The sequence below is a fragment of the Oncorhynchus clarkii genome, chromosome 22 (genome assembly GCF_045791955.1).
Source record: "Oncorhynchus clarkii lewisi isolate Uvic-CL-2024 chromosome 22, UVic_Ocla_1.0, whole genome shotgun sequence".
NCBI classification, from domain to species: domain Eukaryota; kingdom Metazoa; phylum Chordata; class Actinopteri; order Salmoniformes; family Salmonidae; genus Oncorhynchus; species Oncorhynchus clarkii.
In genome coordinates this window covers 41,986,213-42,009,913 of record NC_092168.1, presented here as the reverse complement: position 1 = coordinate 42,009,913, position 23,701 = coordinate 41,986,213, and the positions used below count along the sequence as shown (strand labels likewise).

Genomic DNA, 23,701 nt, shown 5'->3' with positions numbered 1-23,701 from the left:
ACTGGAGGGACCCGTTATCCAGGTTTGGTAAGTTATGATTTTATCTTAATTAATGATGTCACATATAAAGGGAGTTTCTGTAAGATTGCTTTGTAAATAAATGAAAGAGAATTCAGCTTTCTTCTTACAAACAGAGAGGTCCATCCCACATTGTCCCCTGGGATAAAACGTATTGCTGAATGGTAGACTGTGTCCAAGGGTTTTAAAACAGAGGTTACGTGTAAAAAGTATTACCAAAATCCAATACAGGGAGAAGTGTTGTTTGAACAATCTTTCTCCTATTTTTAATACTAAGGCATGATTTATTTTTATATAAAAAAACAATCTTAGCTTCTTAGTCAGATTTTTTTATATGTGTTACGAAGGAAAACCTGTCGTCAATCCAGACACCCAGGTACTTATCTTGAGAAACAAGTTTAGTTTGGGCTCCATTTATTGCACAGATATGCAGGTCCTCAAGGTCAACATTTCATGACCTAGAGAACAGCATGAGCTTTGTTTTTACTAAAACAAACTTAAAATCTGTAAGTGATTTCTGAATTGAATCAAAGTCATGCTGAAGTTCACAAATGGCCTGCTGCATCGAGGTGGCACAGGAATACAAAACTGTGTCATCTGCATAGAGATGAATGGTACAAGTATTAAAAGTGTTTCCTATGACAGCAATATACAAAGTGAACAGAAATAGACCCAAAATCGAACCATGAGGAACACCTTTTTCAATCTCAAGAAATTCAGATTTAACCCCATTTATCAAGATGGCCTAAGTTCTGTCGCAAAGATAATTCTGTAACCTTAAACAGGCTGTATATCCCAGGCATATTCTTGATAATTTCCTCAGCAAAACAGAATGATCAACAGTGTTGAACAACTTTGACAGGTCAATGAACAAGGCAGCACAGCTCTTTTTATCATCCAATGCATTGACAAGATCATTAACAACTAGCGTGATTCCTATGGTAGTACTATGCCCAGGCCTAAACCCTGATTGCTTTATATTAAGAATATAATTATCAGATAAAAAGGAATGAAGTTGTACATTAACCAAGGATTCAAGAATATTAGCTTAACAAGGTAGTCTTGAAATGGTGTGATAGTTGTCAAGATCATTTGTATCCCCACCCTTATGGAGTGTCAGCTCATATGCGGATTTCCATGCTTTTGGAATACTTCCTGATAACAAGGTTAAATAGAAAATGTGGGCTACCGAGCCAGCAATAAGGGGTGCTGCACACTTAAGCAGACAAGGCTCCAAATGATCAGCCTCTGTAGATTTGTTTTTGTCTAATGTTAACATCCAGGACTTCTTTATCAGTGAATTTCCCCCCCAAAAAAACTCCTGACTAGTATTTTCAGAATCATTCAATATATTTTGATCATCTACATCCAAACTACTCTTTTCAAGAGCTGGCTTTGAAATACATTCAAATATAAAGCCTGCAAAGATAAATGGTGATTAAATGCATTAATGATACCACATTTTGTCAGTAATAGGCCAGAATCTAAATACATTTCAGGGAAGAGAAGAGGACACACAACACTTAAGTGATTTAAATAACAGCTTTCCAGAATTTAGCCGGGTTCCCTGTACATTAATCTGTTGTATTAATACAAAATAACTTTTCTATGGTTTTAAATAGTTTAAAGCAAGTTGATTGGAAATTCAACTAATTCAACTGTCTTTTTGAGTGGGTGAATATCGGTTGTAATCTCATTGTTCAATGTCTCAACCAAATATTACCCAATTATCCACATTGAAATTATGTAATGTGCCCAGTGGGAAGCCTCACACTCAATTCTTCCCATGTCTAATGACAGCTCGACCAGCATTAATATCTCAAGCCCCACATGGGATGGGTTAATTAAAAAGAGCTGGGAGAGCACGCATTGGAGCTGGGAAAAGTGCTGTACATTGTCAGTCATGGAGCTTAGTGCTCCTGTTCCACAGGAAGCAAACCTATGCTTTGTTCTCTGTCTACAGTATGTAAGGGGGCTCTTTATTTCAGAGGCACGTTCAATAGGCAGGCACATTTTTTTTAAACGTCCCTCTAGAGTCCTTGAGGACAGATGAGGAGTCAGCGTTAGATCCTGCCTCGTTTAAGAGCTCAGATGAGGAGAAATGAAAAATCCACCCACAGCCCCAATTATCAGAAGAAAGAGACGCTTCATCGTCATTCATCTCATGCATGAGAGCTAATGACAGATGGCGAGACGTAACAGATAAGGAAATGACATTTTCCACATGTGATCATTCATATCAGTCACAAGACAATAAGGAAAACGTCTATTCATTTCATCTTTGTCACATCCAGATTGACCAGGAAGTTATGAATGTGAAGTAGCTCTGTTTAAAGATTGCAATGTGCATAATTAACAGCAAATTGTCAAGAAGGGAGTGTTTTTGAAACTTGAATCCTAAACCTGCATCACATCGAAAGGGATCACACGTTTTCAGACCAAGATTATTCTCAGGGCACACACCATTCAGGTAAACATTTCCTATTGAGCAGCACCTTGACATTGCTTTCTCCACATTAGTATTGTAGCTCTTAATCCATTCAGTCTCATCACTTGCCAAAAAGGACCAGACACCATATTGATTAGTCATCCTTTGAAATGTGCAATGGGATGAGAAATGTCCCAATGCCCTGGATTCCTGTCTGAACAGACACACATAGAGACTACAATCATTGTATCATGCTATTAGACTCCATTACTCTATGGAGAGCTCATTCTCTCTCATCTTCTGTGTTTTGCACCAAAGAACTGCCACGGTTATTCATCCCTCCCCACAGACTGCAGACAGTCTACCCAAACCTACCCAGGCTCCAGTGCAGTCAGAGCAGAGCCGTGTGAATATACTGGCCTCTCCACCCAGAGGGATCTCCTCCTCCACAAAGTCAGGGAGTGAAAACAACAGTGACTAATGCCCATACACAGAGAGAAAAGTGTTGTAATTCTGAATCATTTATGGCCCTTCTTCACTTGTATTGGCACGGGGCGCTGCAAAGATGCACATCTAAATCATTGATTTTGTGAAAAGTAGACTTCAATGGTAAGTAAATGGATTTCATAAAACTTTGTGAGGTTGGACAGTGAGATGATATCTGCTAGAAGAGAGCACAGCGGCTCCATTTTTATATTTTTCTCCTGAAAGCAAAAGCTTAAGAATCTGCATGTGCCTGTAGCCTTGAAAAATCCCCCACTGAAGGACAAGAAGAAGCTTTAGCATCTGCCCTCAGTACAACTTGCACTTTCCATTCTCAATAATCAATCCTTATCTAATTAAGTGTTAAGGTTATGTACACCACTTTGCCTCGAACTCAGGTGTTTTTGATGTTGTCTGGTCTTATATTACTGCTGATTAATTTTAATGTGTTGGTGAGAGGGATGACTGGTGTGATGTTATTATTGATGCCGATGCTACCGTGTGATTCTTGACGTAGTTGTTTCTTTGAGGACAAAAACAAAAACTCAGCTTTTGGTTGACGGTGCAGTGAAAAGCAGTTTGATACAATGCAGATGTATTTAGAACGTCTCCTTTCAACAGAGTAGCCTGTGAAGTGAAATTAAACAACCAGTCTAATTTCATGTTGAAAGCTATCTGAAACCTGACCTGCCACAAACGGTGATGTATGTCATAGTTGTATACAGGATTACTGACATAGGACCAGGGGGGCACACATCATACGAGCCCAGGAACGAAGGGCCAGTGCTGACAGATTATCAATGAAACTATTATACCAACCTGCCAAAGGAGATGACCGACAGCACTACCACCATGTCAGAACACAACAACTGGAAAACACAACAACTGGAAAAAAAACACCAACTTGTAAACACCAACTAGAAAACAAAAATTGGAAACGAAACTGGTAAACACCAACCAGAATAAACAACAACCGTCAAAACACAACAACCGGAAAACACCAACAACTGGAAAACACCAACAACTGGAAAACACCAACAACTGGAAATCAACAACAACTGGAAAACAACAACAACTGGAAAACAACAACAACTGGAAATCAACAACAACTGGAAATCAACAACAACTGGAAAACAACAACAACTGGAAATCAACAACAACTGGAAAACAACAACAACTGGAAAACAACAACAACTGGAAATCAACAACAACTGGAAATCAACAACAACTGGAAATCAACAACAACTGGAAATCAACAACAACTGGAAATCAACAACAACTGGAAAACAACAACAACTGGAAAACAACAACAACTGGAAAACAACAACAACTGGAAAACAACAACAACTGGAAAACAACAACAACTGGAAAAAACAACAACTGGAAATCAACAACTAGAAAACAACAACAACTGGAAATCAACAACAACTGGAAATCAACAACAACTGGAAATCAACAACAACTGGAAAACAACAACAACTGGAAATCAACAACAACTGGAAAACAACAACAACTGGAAAACAACAACAACTGGAAAACAACAACAACTGGAAATCAACAACAACTGGAAAACAACAACAACTGGAAAAAACAACAACTGGAAATCAACAACTAGAAAACAACAACAACTGGAAATCAACAACAACTGGAAAACAACAACAACTGGAAAACAACAACAACTGGAAAACACCAACAACTGGAAAACAACAACAACTGGAAAACAACAACAACTGGAAATCAACAACTAGAAAACAACAACAACTGGAAAACAACAACTACTGGAAAACAACAACAACTGGAAATCAACAACTAGAAAACAACAACAACTGGAAAACAACAACAACTTGAAAACACAACAACTGGAAAACACAACTGGAAAACAACAACTGGAAAACAACAAATAGATTAAACAACAACTGGAAAACAACAACTGGAAAACATAACAATTAAAACAAACAACAACTGGAACAAACAACAACTGGAACAAACAACAACTGGAAAACACAACAACTGGAAAACAACAACTAGATTAAACAACAACTGAAAAACACAACAATTAGAACAAACAACAACTTGAAAACAACAACTGGGGAAAAAAACACAACTGGAAAACACTACAAATTTAAAACAAGAGAGCTGGAAAACACAAGAATTGGAAAACACAAGAACTGGAAAACACAGGTTGTTGATTTCAGTCTTGTGTTTTTTATTTTCAGTATCAACACACTGGGCACACACTGGTTGAATCAACGTTGTTTCCACGTCATTTCAATGAAATGACATTAAACCAACTTGGAAGTGACGTTGAATTGACGTCTGTGCCCAGTGGGAACCTTGAGAGTGGTAATACATTGAGTTACTTTAAATTAAAACATCTTTGTATTTGTTCGCATAACAGAAGATGCAACCATTGCAATAGTAATTGTTTTATAATGATAATGGAGAATTAATAATTAATAGCTTTTTTTTATCGCATTTAGGTATAGAAGCGCTTTACATTGTATAGGAGTAACTATTGTTTCTGCACTCACTGGTTTCCTTTAGCTACTGCTGTACATGGAGAAAAGGTTGTTCTGAACCAAACATTTCTTCTCTTTCTCAAAACAAATCATTTTGGGGCAGTGCTTTGTATCATACTAGTTCTACTCAGAAGTGCTATTTGCATAGATCTATGAATTGCCATAATAATGTCTTCAATTGCTTATTTATAGTAGCTTTGTCTTCCTCTTTTTGCAAGTCAAGTGCTACCACGTGGCAATGCTGCCATCTGCTGTGTTTGTCTCTTATTGAAACCCACTCAGGAAGCCCGCACAACAGCCTTCAGTCTAAATACAAAAATAGATGGGTTAAATGTCATGGTGAAATGAATTGCAATTACACAATATCCTTGCTGATCACGCTGGTAGGAATTTCCTGGGTGGTCTGCATGTTTTCCCTGATAGAGTCTGGTTTGATATTCAGCACTCATCTGCTCCCATGGTGTTTTGCCCCAGCTCACAGTGGTTGAGTAATGAACCTCTTTTCCAATCATGTTTCCTCCACTTGATAGCTGGGCTGGGTTTAGCTGTGGGGATCCAGCACAGCACATCTTTTTGGAGCAGAGGAGCTGCCGACTCCAGGATCCAGGCAGCTAGCAGCATACTCCTGCTCTCTGCTGGGTTTACAGAGTAAGCATGTGACTTCAAAATGACACGGAGTGAAATGAGGTCTAGTCTACAAGGAGTGGAATAACAATGTAGCTGGAGTAACCACGTGTGCAACACTTAATGATGCTGGTTACGGTAAAGATAACAGACAGCTGCTGTGTCTGTCATTGGCTAGTCTACTGTAGACACCTGCTGTGTCTGTCATTGGCTAGTCTACGTAGACCCTACTATCGAAAGTGTTGTTTATTGATGCGGTGCCATGTCTTCCTCCTCTTTCAAATCAAATCAAAAGTTTATTGGTCGCATACACAGTTTAGCAGATGTTCTAGCGGGTGCAGTAAAATGCATGAGTTACTAGCTCCTAACAATGCAATAAAGAACCACTCCACCGCCATCACTTCCATCTCCATTGGTACAGTATGTGACTTAGACCAGGCAGGGTGGGAAGTCGACTCTCTTCCTGCCACTGTGTGAATTATTCACACTGCCATTGTCAGAGCGGCCCTCACCTGTCAACAGGTGCACTAGAGAGGAGTGGAAGGGTTGAAGGGTGGAGGGGGAGGGGGGCTGTGAGCAGACCACCCCTTCTTTTCAGAGGTTGACAGATGGATCAGGTCAGCTGTCTGGTCTGTCTGCTCCGTGTGGTTCATCTGCTGGCAGTCCGGGGATAGACGCAGACATATGCTACATGGTGTGCTGACTTTTACAATTAAGCTACCACAGACAACGGGTAAGGCGTGGGTTCTTCGTCTTGTTTTTTTTGCTTAATAGTGTGCTAAAATAAGTTGCTGTTCCTGTCGCTTTGTCTGTTTGAAATAACTGTTGTTAATTACAGGCTAACACTCTAAACCACCTCAAGGTACATTCAGCATACAGTGTTTGAACAGTTGTTGTTTTTAGACAGGGTAAAGCATCTGATGCTTTTCTCAAGCTTGTGGGAGTAGTGTTCACACAAACACTAACAAATAATTCATCGTCATATCATTTTTCAGGATATGTTGTGAAATGCATAAGCCTTTGTTCTTTTATTTATTTCAGGAACAGGATGGATCCATCCCATTGGTTCATATTCATCATGTATGTTATCCCTTTTACATTCAAGAAAATTACTGCTTGCTATGACGGGTGCAGCTGCCTCACAGATATAAAATATATCAACTGTTCGGGTGGGAATCTTACCACTCCTCTTAGGAATGTCCCCCACAACACAGAGTACTTGGACCTGTCCAGAAACCTGTTGACAGTGCTCCAAGCAGGTTCATTTGGGACCCTGTGGAGCCTGAGGGTGCTCCTTTTAAAAGAGAACAACCTCAGCCATGTAGATGACGGAGCTTTCTCCTCCCTCCGGGGGTTGAGGAGGCTGGACCTGAGCCATAACCACCTTTCTGCCCTGGGGCCTGGCTTCTCCCTGGGCCTTGAATCCCTAACCGAGCTCCTGCTGGATCACAACCATCTCACCGTCATGGAGAGTGGGACCTTCCACAGCCTGGATAGCCTCCAGAAGCTGGACCTGAGCAGCAACCTAATCTCCACAGTAAAGCCCAGAGCCCTGGGTTACCTGACTGGCCTGCGCCAGCTCCACCTGGAGGGGAACCATCTAACCTCCCTGGGTTCAGGCCTCTTCTCCACGCTGCGCTCCCTGGAGGTGCTGGGCCTTCGGGGGAACTTGATCAGCTCCACTGAGCCAGGAGTCTTCGCCCCTATGTCTTCCCTAACTCTGTTGGACCTGGCCCTCAACCGCCTAAGCACCCTGGGCTACAGGACCCTGTTGAGCATCCACACCCCCAGCCTCCATGTCCTGTTGGAGGGCAACCCCTGGCACTGTGATTGCGACCTGCAGAGGGTGTTCAGGAAGTTGTCCAGCATCCACAGGGTCTTCCTGGATGACTACCAGGAGCTGAGGTGCAGCCAGCCCACCGAGCTACAGGGCAGGTCCATGGGAGAAGTGGATGATGAGCTGTGTGTCGGAGAGACTGTGACAGTGCTCATTCTGACGGTCACCGTGGTGATCACCGTGGTAGCTGCCATTATCATGGCGGAGAAGAACAAGAAGAATAGCGTGGCTAAGAACTGGGAGGAGAGCGTGGGGCTGGACACCTACTGTGACAATTACAATTAAGGCTGTCACCTGCTCATGTTACAATAATGAAAACTCACTGTGCCTCAGTTCCCAATGTGGTTAGATCTGATCTGATTAACTGAATGCAAGCAGATTTTCTTTAGATAACTATAACTAGTCTCAAAGAGATTCACCCTCTTAGCTTGTAGAATAGGAAATCTCGTATTGATTCCCTATATAAGGCAGTGAAAGACTTGCTTGACAAGTTACTATTTCGCTGTGACAGTTGACATGGCCACCGTTAGGGGCAGGATAACTAACCCACCAAATGCCATAAGACTGTTCTTTAGTAATGCAATCATTACAGTACAATAAGGGAAGATGAGAGTTTAAAAGTTATTGACAAATTCCAATCATGCATATGTTTTGTAATCATTTCCTACACCTCAAAATGACAATGTTGATACAGGTATCCTTTACAGTGCCTTCAAAAACTATTAATACCCATAGACTGGTTCCACATTTTGTTGTGTTGCAGCCTGACTACAAAATGGTTTAAATACAGTTTTTCTCTCCCCCATCTCCAAACAATACCCCATAATGACAAAGTGAAAACATGTTTTTAGAAGTGTTTGCAAATGTATTGAAAATGAAAAATATAAATATCAAATTGTCCATTAAAATAACATCAAATTGATCAGAAATACAGTGTAGACATTGTTAATGATGTAAATAACTACTGTTGTAGCTGGAAACGGCTGTTTTTTAATGGAATATCTACATTGGCGTACAGAGGCCGATTATCAGCAACCATCACTCCTGTGTTCCAATGGCACGTTGTGTTAGCTAATCCAAGTTAATAATTTTAAAAGGCTAATTGATCATTAGAAAACCCTTTTGCAATTATGTTAGCACAGCTGAGTACTGTTGTTCTGATTAAAGAAACAATAAAACTGTCTGTCTTCAGTCTAGTTGAGTATCTGGAGCATCAGCATTTGTGGGTTTGATTTCAGGCTCAAAATGGTCAGAAACAAAGAACTTTCTTCTGAAACTCGTCAGTCTATTCTTGTTCTTTGAAATGAAGGCTATTCCATGCGAGAAATTGCCAAGAAACTGAAGATCTGGTACAACACTGTGTACTACTCCCTTCACAGAACAGCGCAAACTGGCTTTAACCAGAACAGTAAAAGGAGTGGGAGGCCCCGGTGCACAACTGAGAAAGAGTACATTAGAGTGTCTAATTTGAGAAACAGATGCCTCATAAGTCCTCAACTGTACTTGTCCTCTTGCTCAGTTTAAAACATTAACAATGTCTTGTGGCGTACAGCAGGTCAGCCACCAGGGGGAGACTCGTCGAGGCCATGGTGGCAGACGGAGTCTACATCACGAGGCAATGGCTCCCTCTGCTGGACGTGCCAGGTCTCGACGGGCTCTCCAGCCAGGACTAATTGGGGCTGATTGTGGTTGGTGGGTAATCAAGGGCTGATTGCTCACCAGCTGTATGAGTCCCATAAAGCTGCCAGAAGGGCAGCCCACAAGGAGAGGGATTGGGGGAAGAAAGGTGACTTCTGTATAGTTGGAGACAGTGCCTGAGCTAAAAGGAGGGAGTTCAGTTTTTGTGCCCGACAGGATACAGCAAGACTCGGAGCCCAGAAGACGGTATCCCGGAGAGGGTCTCATGTGGGAGACCTATCCTTTTGATTTATTATTTAAATAAACACCCTTGAAACCGAGCTAATCCTACTCCGTCCGTGTCTGATCTGTGTAAAAGTCTTGACCAAACCCCCTGATCTACAGTGTATTTCTGATTAATCTGATGTTATTTTAATGGACATTTTTTTATTGATTCTATCAAAAACAAGGACATTTCTAAGTGACTCCAAACTTTTGAACGGTAGTGTAAGTTCACACCCCTGAGTCAATACTTTTTAGATCAACATTTGACAATGATTACAGCTGTGAGTCTTGCTGGGTAAGTCTGGATTGTGCCCCATTTCGGCGTTAATAAAATGATTCAAGCTCTGTCAAATTGGTTGTTGATCATTGCTAAACAACTATTTTCAGGTCTTGCCATAGATTTTCAAGTAGATTTAAGTCAAAACTGTAACTTGGCAACTCAGGAACATTCACTGTCAACTTGGTAAGCAACACCAGTGTAGGTTTTAACTTGTGTTTTATGTTATTGACCTGCTGAAAGGTGAATTAATCTCCCAGCGTCTGGTGGAAAGCAGACTGAACCAGGTTTTCCTCTAGGATTTAGACTGTGCTTAGCTCCATTCCATCCATTTTTTTTTTATCCTGAAAACTCCCCAGTCCTCAACGATTGCAAGCATACAAATAACATGATGCAGCCACCACTATGCTTGAAAATACGAAGAGTGGTACTCAGTGATGTGCTGTGTTGGATTTTCCCATAACATTCAGGTGAAATCAGAAGTTTACATACACTTAGATTGGAGTCATTAAAACTCATTTTTCAACCACTCCACAAATGTCTTGTTAACAAACTATAGTTCTGGCAAGTCGGTTAGGACATCTACTTTGTGGATGACACAGTCATTTTTCCAACAATTGTTTACAGACAGATTATTTCACTTATAATTCACTGTATCACAATTCCAGTGGGTCAGACGTTTACATACACTAAGTTGACTGTGCCTTTAAAGACAATTTAAAGACAATGCTACTAAATACTAATTGAGTGTATGTAAACTTCTGACCCACTGGGGGTCAAAAAAAAAAATAATAATAATAATTCTCTCTACTATGACATTTCACATTCTTAAAATAAAGTGATGATCCTAACTGACCTAAGACAGGGAATATTTCCTATTATTATATGTCAGGAATTGTGAAAAACTGAATTTAAATGTAAGGTGTATGTAAACTTCCGACTTCAACTGTAACACTTTTTATTGAGGACAAAAAGTGAAATGCTTTGCCACATTTTTAGCAATTTTACTTTAAAACCTTGTTGCAAACAGGATGGATGTTTAGGAATATGTTTTATTCTGTACAGGGTTCCTTCTTTTCTCTGTCATTTAGGTTTGTATTGTGGAGTAACTACAATGTTGTTGATCCATTCTCAGTTTTCTCCTATCACAGCCCTTAACTTTGTAACCATTGGCCTCATGGTGAAATCCTTGACCGGTTTCCTTCCTCTCCAGCCACTGAGTTAGGAAGAACACCTGTATCTTTGTAGTGACTGGGTGTATTGATACACCATCCTAAATGTACAGTAACTAAGAACTTCACAATGCTCAAAGGGATATTCAATGTTTGCCTCTATTCATTTTACCCATCATGTTAAACACAATTATTGCACAAAGAGTGAGTTCATGCAACTTATTATGTGACTTGTTAAACACATTTTAACTCTGAAACTTATTCAGGCCTGCCATAACAAAGGAGTTGAATACTTATCGACTCAAGACATGTCAAATTTTAATTTTTAATTAATTGATCAATTGAAGAAAAAAAAAATGTTTAATTCACTTTGACATTATAGGGTATTGTGTGTAGGACAGTGAATTTAAAAAAAAGTTTAATCCATTTTAAATTCAGCCTGTAACACAACAAAATGTGGAAAAAGTCAAGGGGTGTGAATACTTTCTGAAGACAAAGTAGGTGCTTTAGTTGTCCATCTGGCTTCACAGTTGCTTTGGCAGTAAACTCCATTATAATTAAAAAGAGGAAGAATGAGATGCATGGGAAAAAATAGTCTTTGGAATCCTTTCTATGACCCAACCATGCATTACCGTATAATGTATTATTAATAAATGTAAAATGATTATTTTATTTTTTTATAACCGGGTCAATCGAGCCCTGGATGCTGATTGGATGAAAGACGTGGTATATCAGAGTGTATACAACGTGTATGACGCAAAACTACTTGTTTACTGTTCTAATTACATTGGTAACCAGTTTATAATAGCAATAAGGTTCCTAGGGTTTGTTGTCTATGGTCAATATACCACGGCTAAGGGCTGTATCCTGGCACACCGTGTTGCGTCATAAGAACAGCCCTTAGCTGTAGTATATTGGCCATATACCACACCCCCTCGAGTCTAATTGCTTAATATCACACATAATGCTATAACCATTCATTACCTGACATCTGGTTCATTTACTGGTTCATATAGGCTAAACATGCATTACACACAGACAAAATTCATTGAATTGGTAATCAAGGCTTTTAAGATATCAAATTACCTTTTTTTCCCCCTCACCTTAGCAGTTATTTTAATGGCATCCTGATTAGAATTGTGTTAGTCTGGTACTTGTATCTGAATTATTGATCTTACTCTACTTCAGTCTGCATGTTTTATCATCATGCCCCATATCGCTGTTACCGCATCCTGGTTGGCTCGCATCCAGCATGTTTCACAGCTCTACTTTGCATCTCAGAGAGTGGTCAAGGTGTTTCCAATCATTCGCACAACATTACAGAATTAACTCTGCTTGTTTCAAGTCAGATATATAATTAAATATGGGGGTATTTATACAATTTGCATTTGAACTAGGCCTGCATGAAATCTTAAAAATGTCAATAACTGAACAATTGAAGAAAGCACCCTGACTTATCTAGGAACGTTTTTCATAGATTTGTATGTCCAACCAAATCCAATCTAACCAAATGCAAATGTATAGAAGTTTTATATACGTTTTTCATAGATTTGTATGTCCAACCAAAACCAATACAATCAAATTCGAATGTATATAGGTTTTATATAAGTAGTCTTAACCTTTTGGTTAACAGATGAACTAACTTTTCGCAGAGGTTGGTGTAATATCGTTTCTCAACAGCAGAGGTCACTAAAGATGGTCATACCATAGATTTTTATTCAAGGACTTCTTTGACTAAATAGTGTACCATCCAAGATTACCACTAGAGGGTAGTAGATCTTAAAGTGTGAAAGGCATATAAATCCTACCTGTATTCCAGGAGCTGGTGGTCCTTCACTTCCTTGATTCTATTGCTGCTTGCTGCCTTTGAATTACAGGATGATCCAAATCGAGTGACTTTAAGGAGAGTTTGACACGGATACAACTCGGCACGACCATCTGTAAAACACAATCAGCGGTTAATCCACTTCAGAGGGCACAATACGAACAGGATATCCTTTCATAACAACAACATCCGATGTGGGGGCAGGCCACAGATTTTTGCATCATGATCATTTAAACCTTTTATTGGCCACCATACTATTTGGATTCACACTCTAGAAATGCCAACAACAACAACAACAGAAACACTCAGATTAGACGCCAAGACATTCAGCGTAGCCTGTGTCCTTGTCTCCCAGCTGACAGGAGAGAAGATAACTGATCAGGTAAGTATGGTGTTGTCTGATGAGGGATGTTAAATGGAATGACTGGAATCCTCACAACACTCTGGCAGACAGACAGGGTAGTGAATGTTGTCTCTAAGATTAAGATTGAAGCAAACAGGGGAAATCACTGAGAAACCCATTCAATGTATCTGAATTTTGTGAGACAAATGACTTGTGCATAATATCTCAACATCCATCACTGAAGGCTTTCTTTGTGTTGCAATCCATTCAGCTGCTAAATTATTGCCAATCATGCAAAGTAACTCAAATCTGTTCATGGGTTGTTATTTCAAATGAAGACAATTTATCCAAAGAATATATACTTGTGAGACTGTTTGATATTTGAGATTACTCAGGTAAACAGAGATTAAATATTTTGTGATTGTGCATGGATGTGAAATAACAAATGGTTATTGCTTTCCATTTTATATTGCAAAATGCAATTTTCTGTCTGAGATATTGAGAGAGAATACAGCAATATACGGTGACACCAGCTGTAGACAGGATGAGAAAATCCACTTAAATGTAATAAAGTCACATGGAACTTTTCTATCCGCACTGCATTAAAGACCTAAATGTGCTAAAAAAAATTGTGATAAATAAAAAAAGTATACCAGTTTAATTTAAGGACCAAAACATTGACAGCTGTGCCATATAGATCTCAAAATAGTTGGGAAGAGAGTTTCCATGTACCAATTCCTTTGGTACATGGTTTATGAACTGATACAGAAAACAACGCTGGATTCAAAACATAGAGTTTTTCTATTGAAATGATGATAAACATTCTTGCAAACAATAGAATGTTATATATATATATATACAGTGCCTTGCGAAAGTATTCGGCCCCCTTGAACTTTGCGACCTTTTGCCACATTTCAGGCTTCAAACATAAAGATATAAAACTGTATTTTTTTGTGAAGAATCAACAACAAGTGGGACACAATCATGAAGTGGAACGACATTTATTGGATATTTCAAACTTTTTTAACAAATCAAAAACTGAAAAATTGGGCGTGCAAAATTATTCAGCCCCTTTACTTTCAGTGCAGCAAACTCTCTCCAGAAGTTCAGTGAGGATCTCTGAATGATCCAATGTTGACCTAAATGACTAATGATGATAAATACAATCCACCTGTGTGTAATCAAGTCTCCGTATAAATGCATCTGCACTGTGATAGTCTCAGAGGTCCGTTAAAAGCGCAGAGAGCATCATGAAGAACAAGGAACACACCAGGCAGGTCCGAGATACTGTTGTGAAGAAGTTTAAAGCCGGATTTGGATACAAAAAGATTTCCCAAGCTTTAAACATCCCAAGGAGTACTGTGCAAGCGATAATATTGAAATGGAAGGAGTATCAGACCATTGCAAATCTACCAAGACCTGGCCGTCCCTCTAAACTTTCAGCTCATACAAGGAGAAGACTGATCAGAGATGCAGCCAAGAGGCCCATGATCACTCTGGATGAACTGCAGAGATCTACAGCTGAGGTGGGAGACTCTGTCCATAGGACAACAATCAGTCATATATATTGCACAAATCTGGCCTTTATGGAAGAGTGGCAAGAAGAAAGCCATTTCTTAAAGATATCCATAAAAAGTGTTGTTTAAAGTTTGCCACAAGCCACCCGGGAGACACACCAAACATGTGGAAGAAGGTGCTCTGGTCAGATGAAACCAAAATTGAACTTTTTGGCAACAATGCAAAACGTTATGTTTGGCGTAAAAGCAACACAGCTGAACACACCATCCCCACTGTCAAACATGGTGGTGGCAGCATCATGGTTTGGGCCTGCTTTTCTTCAGCAGGGATAGGGAAGATGGTTAAAATTGATGGGAAGATGGATGGAGCCAAATACAGGACCATTCTGGAAGAAAACCTGATGGAGTCTGCAAAAGACCTGAGACTGGGACGGAGATTTGTCTTCCAACAAGACAATGATCCAAAACATAAAGCAAAATCTACAATGGAATGGTTCAAAAATAAACCTATCCAGGTGTTAGAATGGCCAAGTCAAAGTCCAGACCTGAATCCAATCGAGAATCTGTGGAAAGAACTGAAAACTGCTGTTCACAAATGCTCTCCATCCAACCTCACTGAGCTCGAGCTGTTTTGCAAGGAGGAATGGGAAATGTCAGTCTCTCGATGTGCAAAACTGATAGAGACATACCCCAAGCGACTTACAGCTGTAATCGCAGCAAAAGGTGGCGCTACAAAGTATTAACTTAAGGGGGCTGAATAATTTTGCACGCCCAATTTTTCAGTTTTTGATTTGTTAAAAAAGTTTGAAATATCCAATAAATGTTGTTCCACTTCATGATTGTGTCCCACTTGTTGTTGATTCTTCACAAAAAAATACAGTTTTATATCTTTATGTTTGAAGCCTGAAATGTGGCAAAAGGTCGCAAAGTTCAAGGGGGCCGAATACTTTCGCAAGGCACTGTATATGTGGGATACAACCATCCCAGCTCTGCAGATTTAGCTGTGAAGAGATAGAATCATTAGATCATTTGTTTTGGGACTGTCCATGTGTAGCTTGTTTTTTGTCACAGAGGAATGGCTGAAGAATTGCAAAATTTACCTCTGCAAATAGCACTCCTGGGTGATTTAAAAAGTCATAGTCAATCAATAAATATTATAATAATACTCTTAGCAAAAAAGTTTTCACCTCCTTGCCATTTTTCCTATTTTGTTTGTATCATTCGATTTACACAAACATGCCTACCACTTTGAAGACGCAAAATATTTTTCATAGACAAGAAATAAGACCAAAAAAAAAGAAAAGTTGTGTGCATAACTATTCAACCCCCCCCCAAAAAAAGTCAATACTTTGTGGAGGTACCTTTTGGGGTATGTCTCTATAAGCTTGGCACATCTAGCCACTGGGATTTTGCCCATTCTTCAAAGCAACCCTGCTCCAGCTCCTTCAAGATGGATGGGTTCCGCTGGTGTACATTAATCTTTAATTCATACCACAGATTCTCAATTGGATTGTGGTCTATGTTTTGACTAGGCCTTCCAATACCTTTAAATGTTTTCCTTTAAACCACTCGAGTGTTTCTTTAGCAGTATGCTTCTGGTCATTGTTCTGCTGGAAGGTGAACCTCCATCTCAGTCTCAAATCTCTGGAAGACTGAAGCAGGTTTCCCTCAAGAATTTCCCTGTATTTAGCGCCATCCACCATTCCTTCAATTCTGACCAGTTTCCCAGTCCCTGCTGATGAAAAACACCCCCACAGCACTACCTGCCACTACCATGTTTCACTGTGGGGATGGTGTTCCGGGGTGATGAGAGGTGTTGGGTTTGCCCCAGACATAGTGTTTTCCTTGATTGCCAAAAAGCTCAATTTTAGTCTCATCTGACCAGAGTGCCTTCTTCCATATGTAAAAAAAAAAATCTTTAAACAATGGCTATTTTCTGGCCACTCTTCCGTAAAGCCCAGCTCTGTGGAATGTACGGCTTAAAGTGGTCCTATGGACAGATACTCCAATCTCCGCTGTGGAGCTTTGCAGCTCCTTCAGGGTTATCTTTGGTCTCTTTGTTGCCTCTCTGATGAATTCCCTCCTTGCCTGGTCCATGGGTTTTGGTGGGCGGCCCTCTCTTGACAGGTTTGTTGTGGTGCCATATTCTTTCCATTCTTTAATAATAGATGTAATGGTTCTCAGTGGGATGTTCAAATATTATGATATTTTTTTATAACCCAACCCTGATCTGTACTTCTCCAAAAATGTGTCCCTGACCTATTTGGAGAGCTCCTTGGTCTTCATAGTGCCCCTTGCTTGGTAGTGCCCCTTGCTTAGTGGCGTTGCAGACTCTGGGGCCTTTCAGAATAGGCGTATATATACTGAGATCATGTGACAGATCATGTGACACTTAGATTGCACACAGGTGGACTTTATTTAACTAATTATGTGACTTCTGAAGGTAATTGGTTGCACCAGATCTTATTTAGGAGCTTCATGGTTTTTTATTTTTCAGTTTTTTATTTTTTAGAATTTTGTAATTTTTTTCATTTCACTTAACCAATTTGTACTATTTTGTGTATGTTCATTACAAGAAATCCAAATAAAAATCCATTTAAATGATAGGTTGTAATGCAACAAAATAAGAAAAACGCCAAGGGGGTTGAATACTTTTGCAAGGCACAGTAGAGTCTATGAGAATAGAAAGGTTCAGAACTTTTGTGTAACATTACAGCACAGTTTTAAAAAACTTGATGGTCTTCAGAGATAGATAGGAGGGGTTAAGTGGAGCTGAAGGATGGGACTTAAAACAAACAAAAGATAACTATTGTAAAATATACTTTGTCTGTAAAATATATAGTATGAACAGTATAGGCTGGAAGTAGAAGCCTAAGAGTTGTTGTCCATTAGTTTACTCCAATAAGGGGAGGGATGGTAGGGTTAGGGGAAAATAATAAAGGAAAATATATATATATTAATATATACAGTATATACATATTTATATATACATTTACAAAACAATATATGGGGGATAGCAAATTATGCAGACAATTACATTGATGGAAGCCACAATCTATCTGCAATATTAAAGCTGATCTACCCCCTGAAAAACAATTGTAATAAAATAAAGTAACTTGGTATATCTTCTTACTTATGAGGAACAACAGTATTACTCAGATCACAGAGAGAAGTCGGGCTGAAAGAATGATGGAGAAATGTCTACACAGACAATCACAATTAGTATTACTCAGATCACAGAGAGAAGTCGGGCTGAAGGAATGATGGAGAAATGTCTACACAGACAATCACAAGAGCAGACTAATGAGCCTGTTGATTTTTGCCTTGGTTTTACGCTAGTCTACAATAAGCTCACTTAGGCCATTCCGTGTTATTTATCTGGCTATAAGAGGCCCTTCACTCTTGTGTTAGTTTAATGGACGAACGACCACTCAGCAGAATCCACCGCAACAAGTCTAAGGGAATAATTTAGTCTCTCCCTTTCTGGGTCCCAGTGGTCAGAATGAAACAGTGGGGAGAAACACCCTCTGCAGCCTGGTCAAGCTCCTTACAATTAGGACCTATAATTCTCTCAGGGCATTTAACTCAACCCTAGCCAGCAAACATGCCACTAACTCAAAGGATGGATACGAGTAGGACAATGCCAACCCAACAGAAAGTAGTGGCATGGCCTTTAATAAGTATTGATGAACCTGAAGAGTACCACAAGCATCTTCTCTGCTGCACTTGACCAGACTGAAAGATGGTTACAAACAATCCTTAGATTGTAAGGACACTTGAAGAAAAAAAGTGTATGTTGAATTGTCCTGTGTTCTGGTACTTCATCCTGTACAGCCTATTGTTTACATTGATATGAACAACATTCCATGACATTCTTAGGCTGTGAAGTATGATATAATATAGTTGACTTCCTGCCTTTTCCACTCCTGAGCCAGCAATATGTCACTCTATCATCAAGCCGGGCGATATAGCCAAACATTTACATAACAATAAATTGACTGAATTTTCACGATAACAATAAACTGAATGATACGTTTATAACATTTTTTTTGTATAATACCCTTAAAACAACTACTACTACTTTGAATGTTGTAGCTATCAATTGTCACATTAACAATTAACCATAGCAAACTCATTTCATTTATTTCATATGGCCCTATAGATTGTTTATGGTAATGAACGATATCAGCAAACTGTCCACGATAAGTGCTCGGTTTATCATCCCAGTTCTACTCTATCACTGTCTATTCCTCGTGGTCTGTGTCTGGTCGTGGCATCCACCTTTCATAATCCTCTATCCTGGCCACCAATCTGACTCTCCAGTTACACTAAGCTGTCACTGTCACCATGCACGGTGGGATAGCTCTGTTGTTGTTATTGTTTTGTTCGGGCTGTTTCTTTGCCTGGCTGGGAGCATATTGGCCTGCTGTGCTCTGTCTGGCTGGGAAAGCTACGATTCAGTATGACATGTTGTTGGAAGACACTACTTAAAAATTATTTTTAGAGCCCAGATCCAGAAGGTTCAAATGCTCAAAAACTTGAATCAGAGGCTTCAGTGTTACAACTACCATTCTATTTTCTTGTTCTGAATCTTCCCTAAATGTCTAGAGGTGCGTTAAGGACTGTAACCTTTACTCATGCTGTTGACTTATACTCTGTGATCTATTCCTTCTGAACTTGTCAGGCAAACAGAAGAAAAGGGAGGATGAAAACAAGCAGTTCAAAGCATTCAAATGATTTGACTTCTCACCAAGGTGGGGTCTGGCCTGGGCCTGGGAACTTCTATTGTCAAAAACTGTCAAAAGGAAATGTCACATCGCCGAAGTCACTTCCAGCCTGAGTGTAACCGACATCAAGCCATAGGCTGAATATTGACTCAGTTAGCCCCTTGGCTCCCGTGTCCATAGCAACAGCTGAGGAGGTAGTTGTCACAGCTTGTTTGGCCTCAGTGGGCTAGCATGTTTCCTCTAAAAAGACCCTTGTTTCCAAATCGGGTCAGAGAGAGCACCGAGGAGTGGAGTTAAGTTGGAATGCCCTTGTGTCCAAGGGCTGAGATTCCATTCTTGTTTTGTTATTGTAATAGTTTGTGTGTTATTTTACATGAACAGACATGAGCCACAGTATGTATGGATGTTTGTTTGATGTACTGTTATTAATGACCTTGAAGACGAGCTCTGGGAATAGGTAACTTATCCAGATTGTTGCCCTTGTTACGCCTTTCCTATTTTTCAGGACTACTTTTATTCAATAGTGCATTGATTTGGTATTCAGGAAGTGAACCCATTTAGCAACAGGAACCTTAAAGAAGCACGCATTATCTATTATCACAATCTATCAGGAGGATGAACAAAAAAAATACCTCTTTGGCCTTCCCACACATCTCTAACCTTTTCTTTCAAAAGCGTTCAGCAAATAGTCCTAATGCCACTCACTTGTTTGCAGATGATTGTGAATACCATTAGTTCTTCCGTTTTTAATTAACAAACAGTGTAAAAGTCTACAGGGTAAACTAAGTGTTTTTAGTGAATGTAGGACAGAAAAAATAATACATGACTGTTCGTTTTAATGTACTAACACATCAATATGTTTTCTTCTACAAGGAGTACTGCATTTGTGTGTGTGTGTGTCTGTGTGTGTGTGTGTGTGTGTGTTGACGGGTGTCTCCTTGTCGAAGAGGTCCCTGACCAGAACCCCAGCCTACGAGGCTCCTGGTGACGTGAGAAGTTTGAGCTCTTCCCATCTCCTGTGAGAGCGCTTGAACTCCAATTTCCTGAGAGACATGCTGTACTTCTGCTAGTACTGTGATCGGAATTTCAATGATTTTGGCCTTGCTGCGAGTGCGGAGATTTCTCATATCACCACTCAGTGAGTGTCTTAGGCTATATCCACTACATGAACAGACTGCTATGGGACTGATGTCGAGTAAGGGACAGTGATGGATAAAGAGGAGGGCAAGTTTATATGTTTGCTTTTACAGCAGGATGAGATTGAACTATCATGGGCAAACACTGATATGATGATTATTCCCCTTGCAGAGTTAACATCCAGCTGTCAGTATTTCCTTAAATGTATTGTGATGTATTATGTAATGTATTGTGATGTATTATGTAATGTATTGTGATGCATTATGTAATGTATTGTGATGCATTATATAATGTATTGTGATGTACTATGTAATGTATTGTGATATATTATGTAATGTATTGTGATGCTTTTTGTAATATAGTGTGATCAAGTACAGTGCATTTGCAAAGTATTCAGACCTCTTGAATTTTTCCTCATTTTGTTACGTTACAGCCTTATTCTAAAATGTATACAATATTATTTTTTCTCATCAATCTAAACAAAATACCCCATAATGACAAAGCAAAAACAGGTTTTTATATATTTAATAAGTAAGTATTCAGTATTTATTCAGTATTTAATACATAAGTATTCAGACCCTTTGCGATGAGACTTGAAATTGAGCTCAGGTGCATCCTGTTTCCATTGATCACTCTTGAGATGTTTCTACAACTTGATTGGAGTCCACCTGTGTTAAATCCAATTGATTGGACATGATTTGGAAAGGCACACACCTGTCTATATAAGGTCCCACAGTTGACAGTGCATGTCAGAGAAAAAAACCAAGCCATGAGGTCGAAGGAATTGTCCATAGAGATCCAAGACAGGAAACATTTCTAAAAAAAACAGTTTTGCTGTGTCATTATGGGGTATTGTGTGTAGATTGATGAGAAAAACAACAACAGTTCATCCATTTTAGAAGAAGGCTGTAACGTAACAACATGTGAAAAAAGTCAAGGGGTCTGAATACTTTCAGAACGCATTGAATACCATTAGCATGTGAAAGTGTAGTTAATCTGTAATATAAAAAATGTGGTTACACACTTTAGTCCTCACTGTCCTCTGTGGTATTTGGCAGTAATACCTCCATTACATTCTGTATCTGTGGCACTTCCACATTAGTCATTGAAGTACAGAGCATAGATCCCAGAGGATTGACAGAAGAGGGTTAAGGTAAATGCATAAGCAGCTGACTGAAATTCTTATTACACTTCCTCTATTTTCCAGTTACTTAAAAAGTCAATTAAAAAGGCCATTATCTTTTCATTTTCCAAATGTAATAGGAAAACAAATGAATTTTACCCTCTGTGTTTTTTTTGCTGGCGTTACGTTAGTTTTTTGTTTTTGTTTACTATTTTTCATCTATCTGGCATATGAGCTGTTTATAGAATTGGACCATTATTTTTCTCTAACTCCCCAAGGTGAGGTTTGATGTCTCTCCATCCTTTTTATTCCCACGTGTCCAACACTCAATGTCATCTAAATGTGTTTTTGCCTTTCTATATTCATGATATCCCATTTTATACTCTTCGACCAATTTCATTGAAATTGCAATGGAGCAAAGTGTGTGGATATTTAGTAGAAAAAAAGAAAAGTCTGACTTCACATACTGAACACAAATATAAACGTACCATGCAACAATTTCTAAGATTTTACTGAGTTACAGTTCAGATAAGGAAATCAGTCATTTGAAATAGATAAATTAGGTCCTAATCTATGGATTTCAAATGACTGGCCAGAGGCGCAGGCATGGGTGGGCCTGGGGGGGCATAGGATCACCCACTGGGGAGCCAGGGCCAACCAATCAGAATAAGTTTTTCGACACAAAAACAGATTTATTACAGACAGAAATACTCCTCAGTTTCATCAGCTGTCCGGGTGGCTGGTCTCAGATGATCCCACAGGTGAAGAATTCCACTCCAGCCATTACAACTAGCCCATCATCCTATAGCTCCTCCCACCAGCCTGCGCTGCTGCTGGTCTGTGGATGTTTGGATCATGTTGCTGAGGACCTCCTCAACTTTTTGAATAGATTTTTTTGTAGTCATGCTGAGACAAAGGGCTCGATTGAATCAGGTCCGCTTTAGCCAACATCTGCATAGCGATTGTTTTCGTAGTGTCAGAGTTTGAACTTTGTTTGAGCTGTCAAATCCACAAGTGTCTCCTGGCATTCAACTTAAAGCGGGCATTGCCATTGTTGCATAAAGATAAATCCCATGAAGCCTTGTTTACAAGTCCGAACAATGGAATGTGAGATGTAATCTACACCTCCATTAGGATATAATATATCCTCATTATTTTGTTTAGTGATTTTCAGTTTGAGTGTAAACATTTCTATATAGCCTACACTTTCTCATTTTGAACTTCTAAGCGAGTGGGGCGGATGCGACTTTGTGACAATGATCACAAGAGCAGCTGCTCAACGATTTGAGGCTCCAACCTCGAACTCCATTATCAAATTCACTGACAACATGACAGTAGTACCCTGATCACTAAAAATGACGAGACGGCCAACAAGGAGGAGGTAGGCACTTCTGACAGTGTAACAACCTCTCCCTCAATGTCAGCAAGATAATGGAGCTGATTGTGGTCTTCAGGAGGAACCAGGCAGGGCATGCCCCCATCCTCATCAACTGGGCCGCCGTGGAGACAGTCAAAAACATCAAGTTCTTTGGCATACACATCTCAGAGGAGCTGAAATGGTCAAACTACATGGACACCGTGGTGAAGAAGGCACGACAGCAACTCTTTAACATCAGAAGGCAGAAGAAATTCAGCCTGTCCCCGAGGGCCCTTAGTGTTCCATTCGAGCACCATCGAGAGCATACTGTCGGGCTGCATCTCAGCCTCTTCTCCCCACATCCATCACTCAGACGCAAACAGTACTGGAGCATAATGGCTAAAACTAACAG

The 23,701-nt window shown here is 39.7% G+C and overlaps 1 protein-coding gene across 1 annotated transcript; it reads left to right on the top strand.

The window, feature by feature from the left end:
- Positions 1 to 6,737: 6,737 nt before the first annotated feature.
- LOC139380740 (reticulon-4 receptor-like 2) lies at positions 6,738 to 8,725 on the top strand. Its single transcript, XM_071123721.1, has 2 exons — positions 6,738 to 6,805; positions 7,114 to 8,725. Exon 2 carries the CDS (start codon positions 7,121 to 7,123, stop codon positions 8,192 to 8,194), a length of 1,074 nt encoding a protein of 357 aa, XP_070979822.1. The 5' UTR covers positions 6,738 to 6,805; positions 7,114 to 7,120; the 3' UTR covers positions 8,195 to 8,725.
- The last annotated feature ends 14,976 nt before the right edge of the window (positions 8,726 to 23,701 follow it).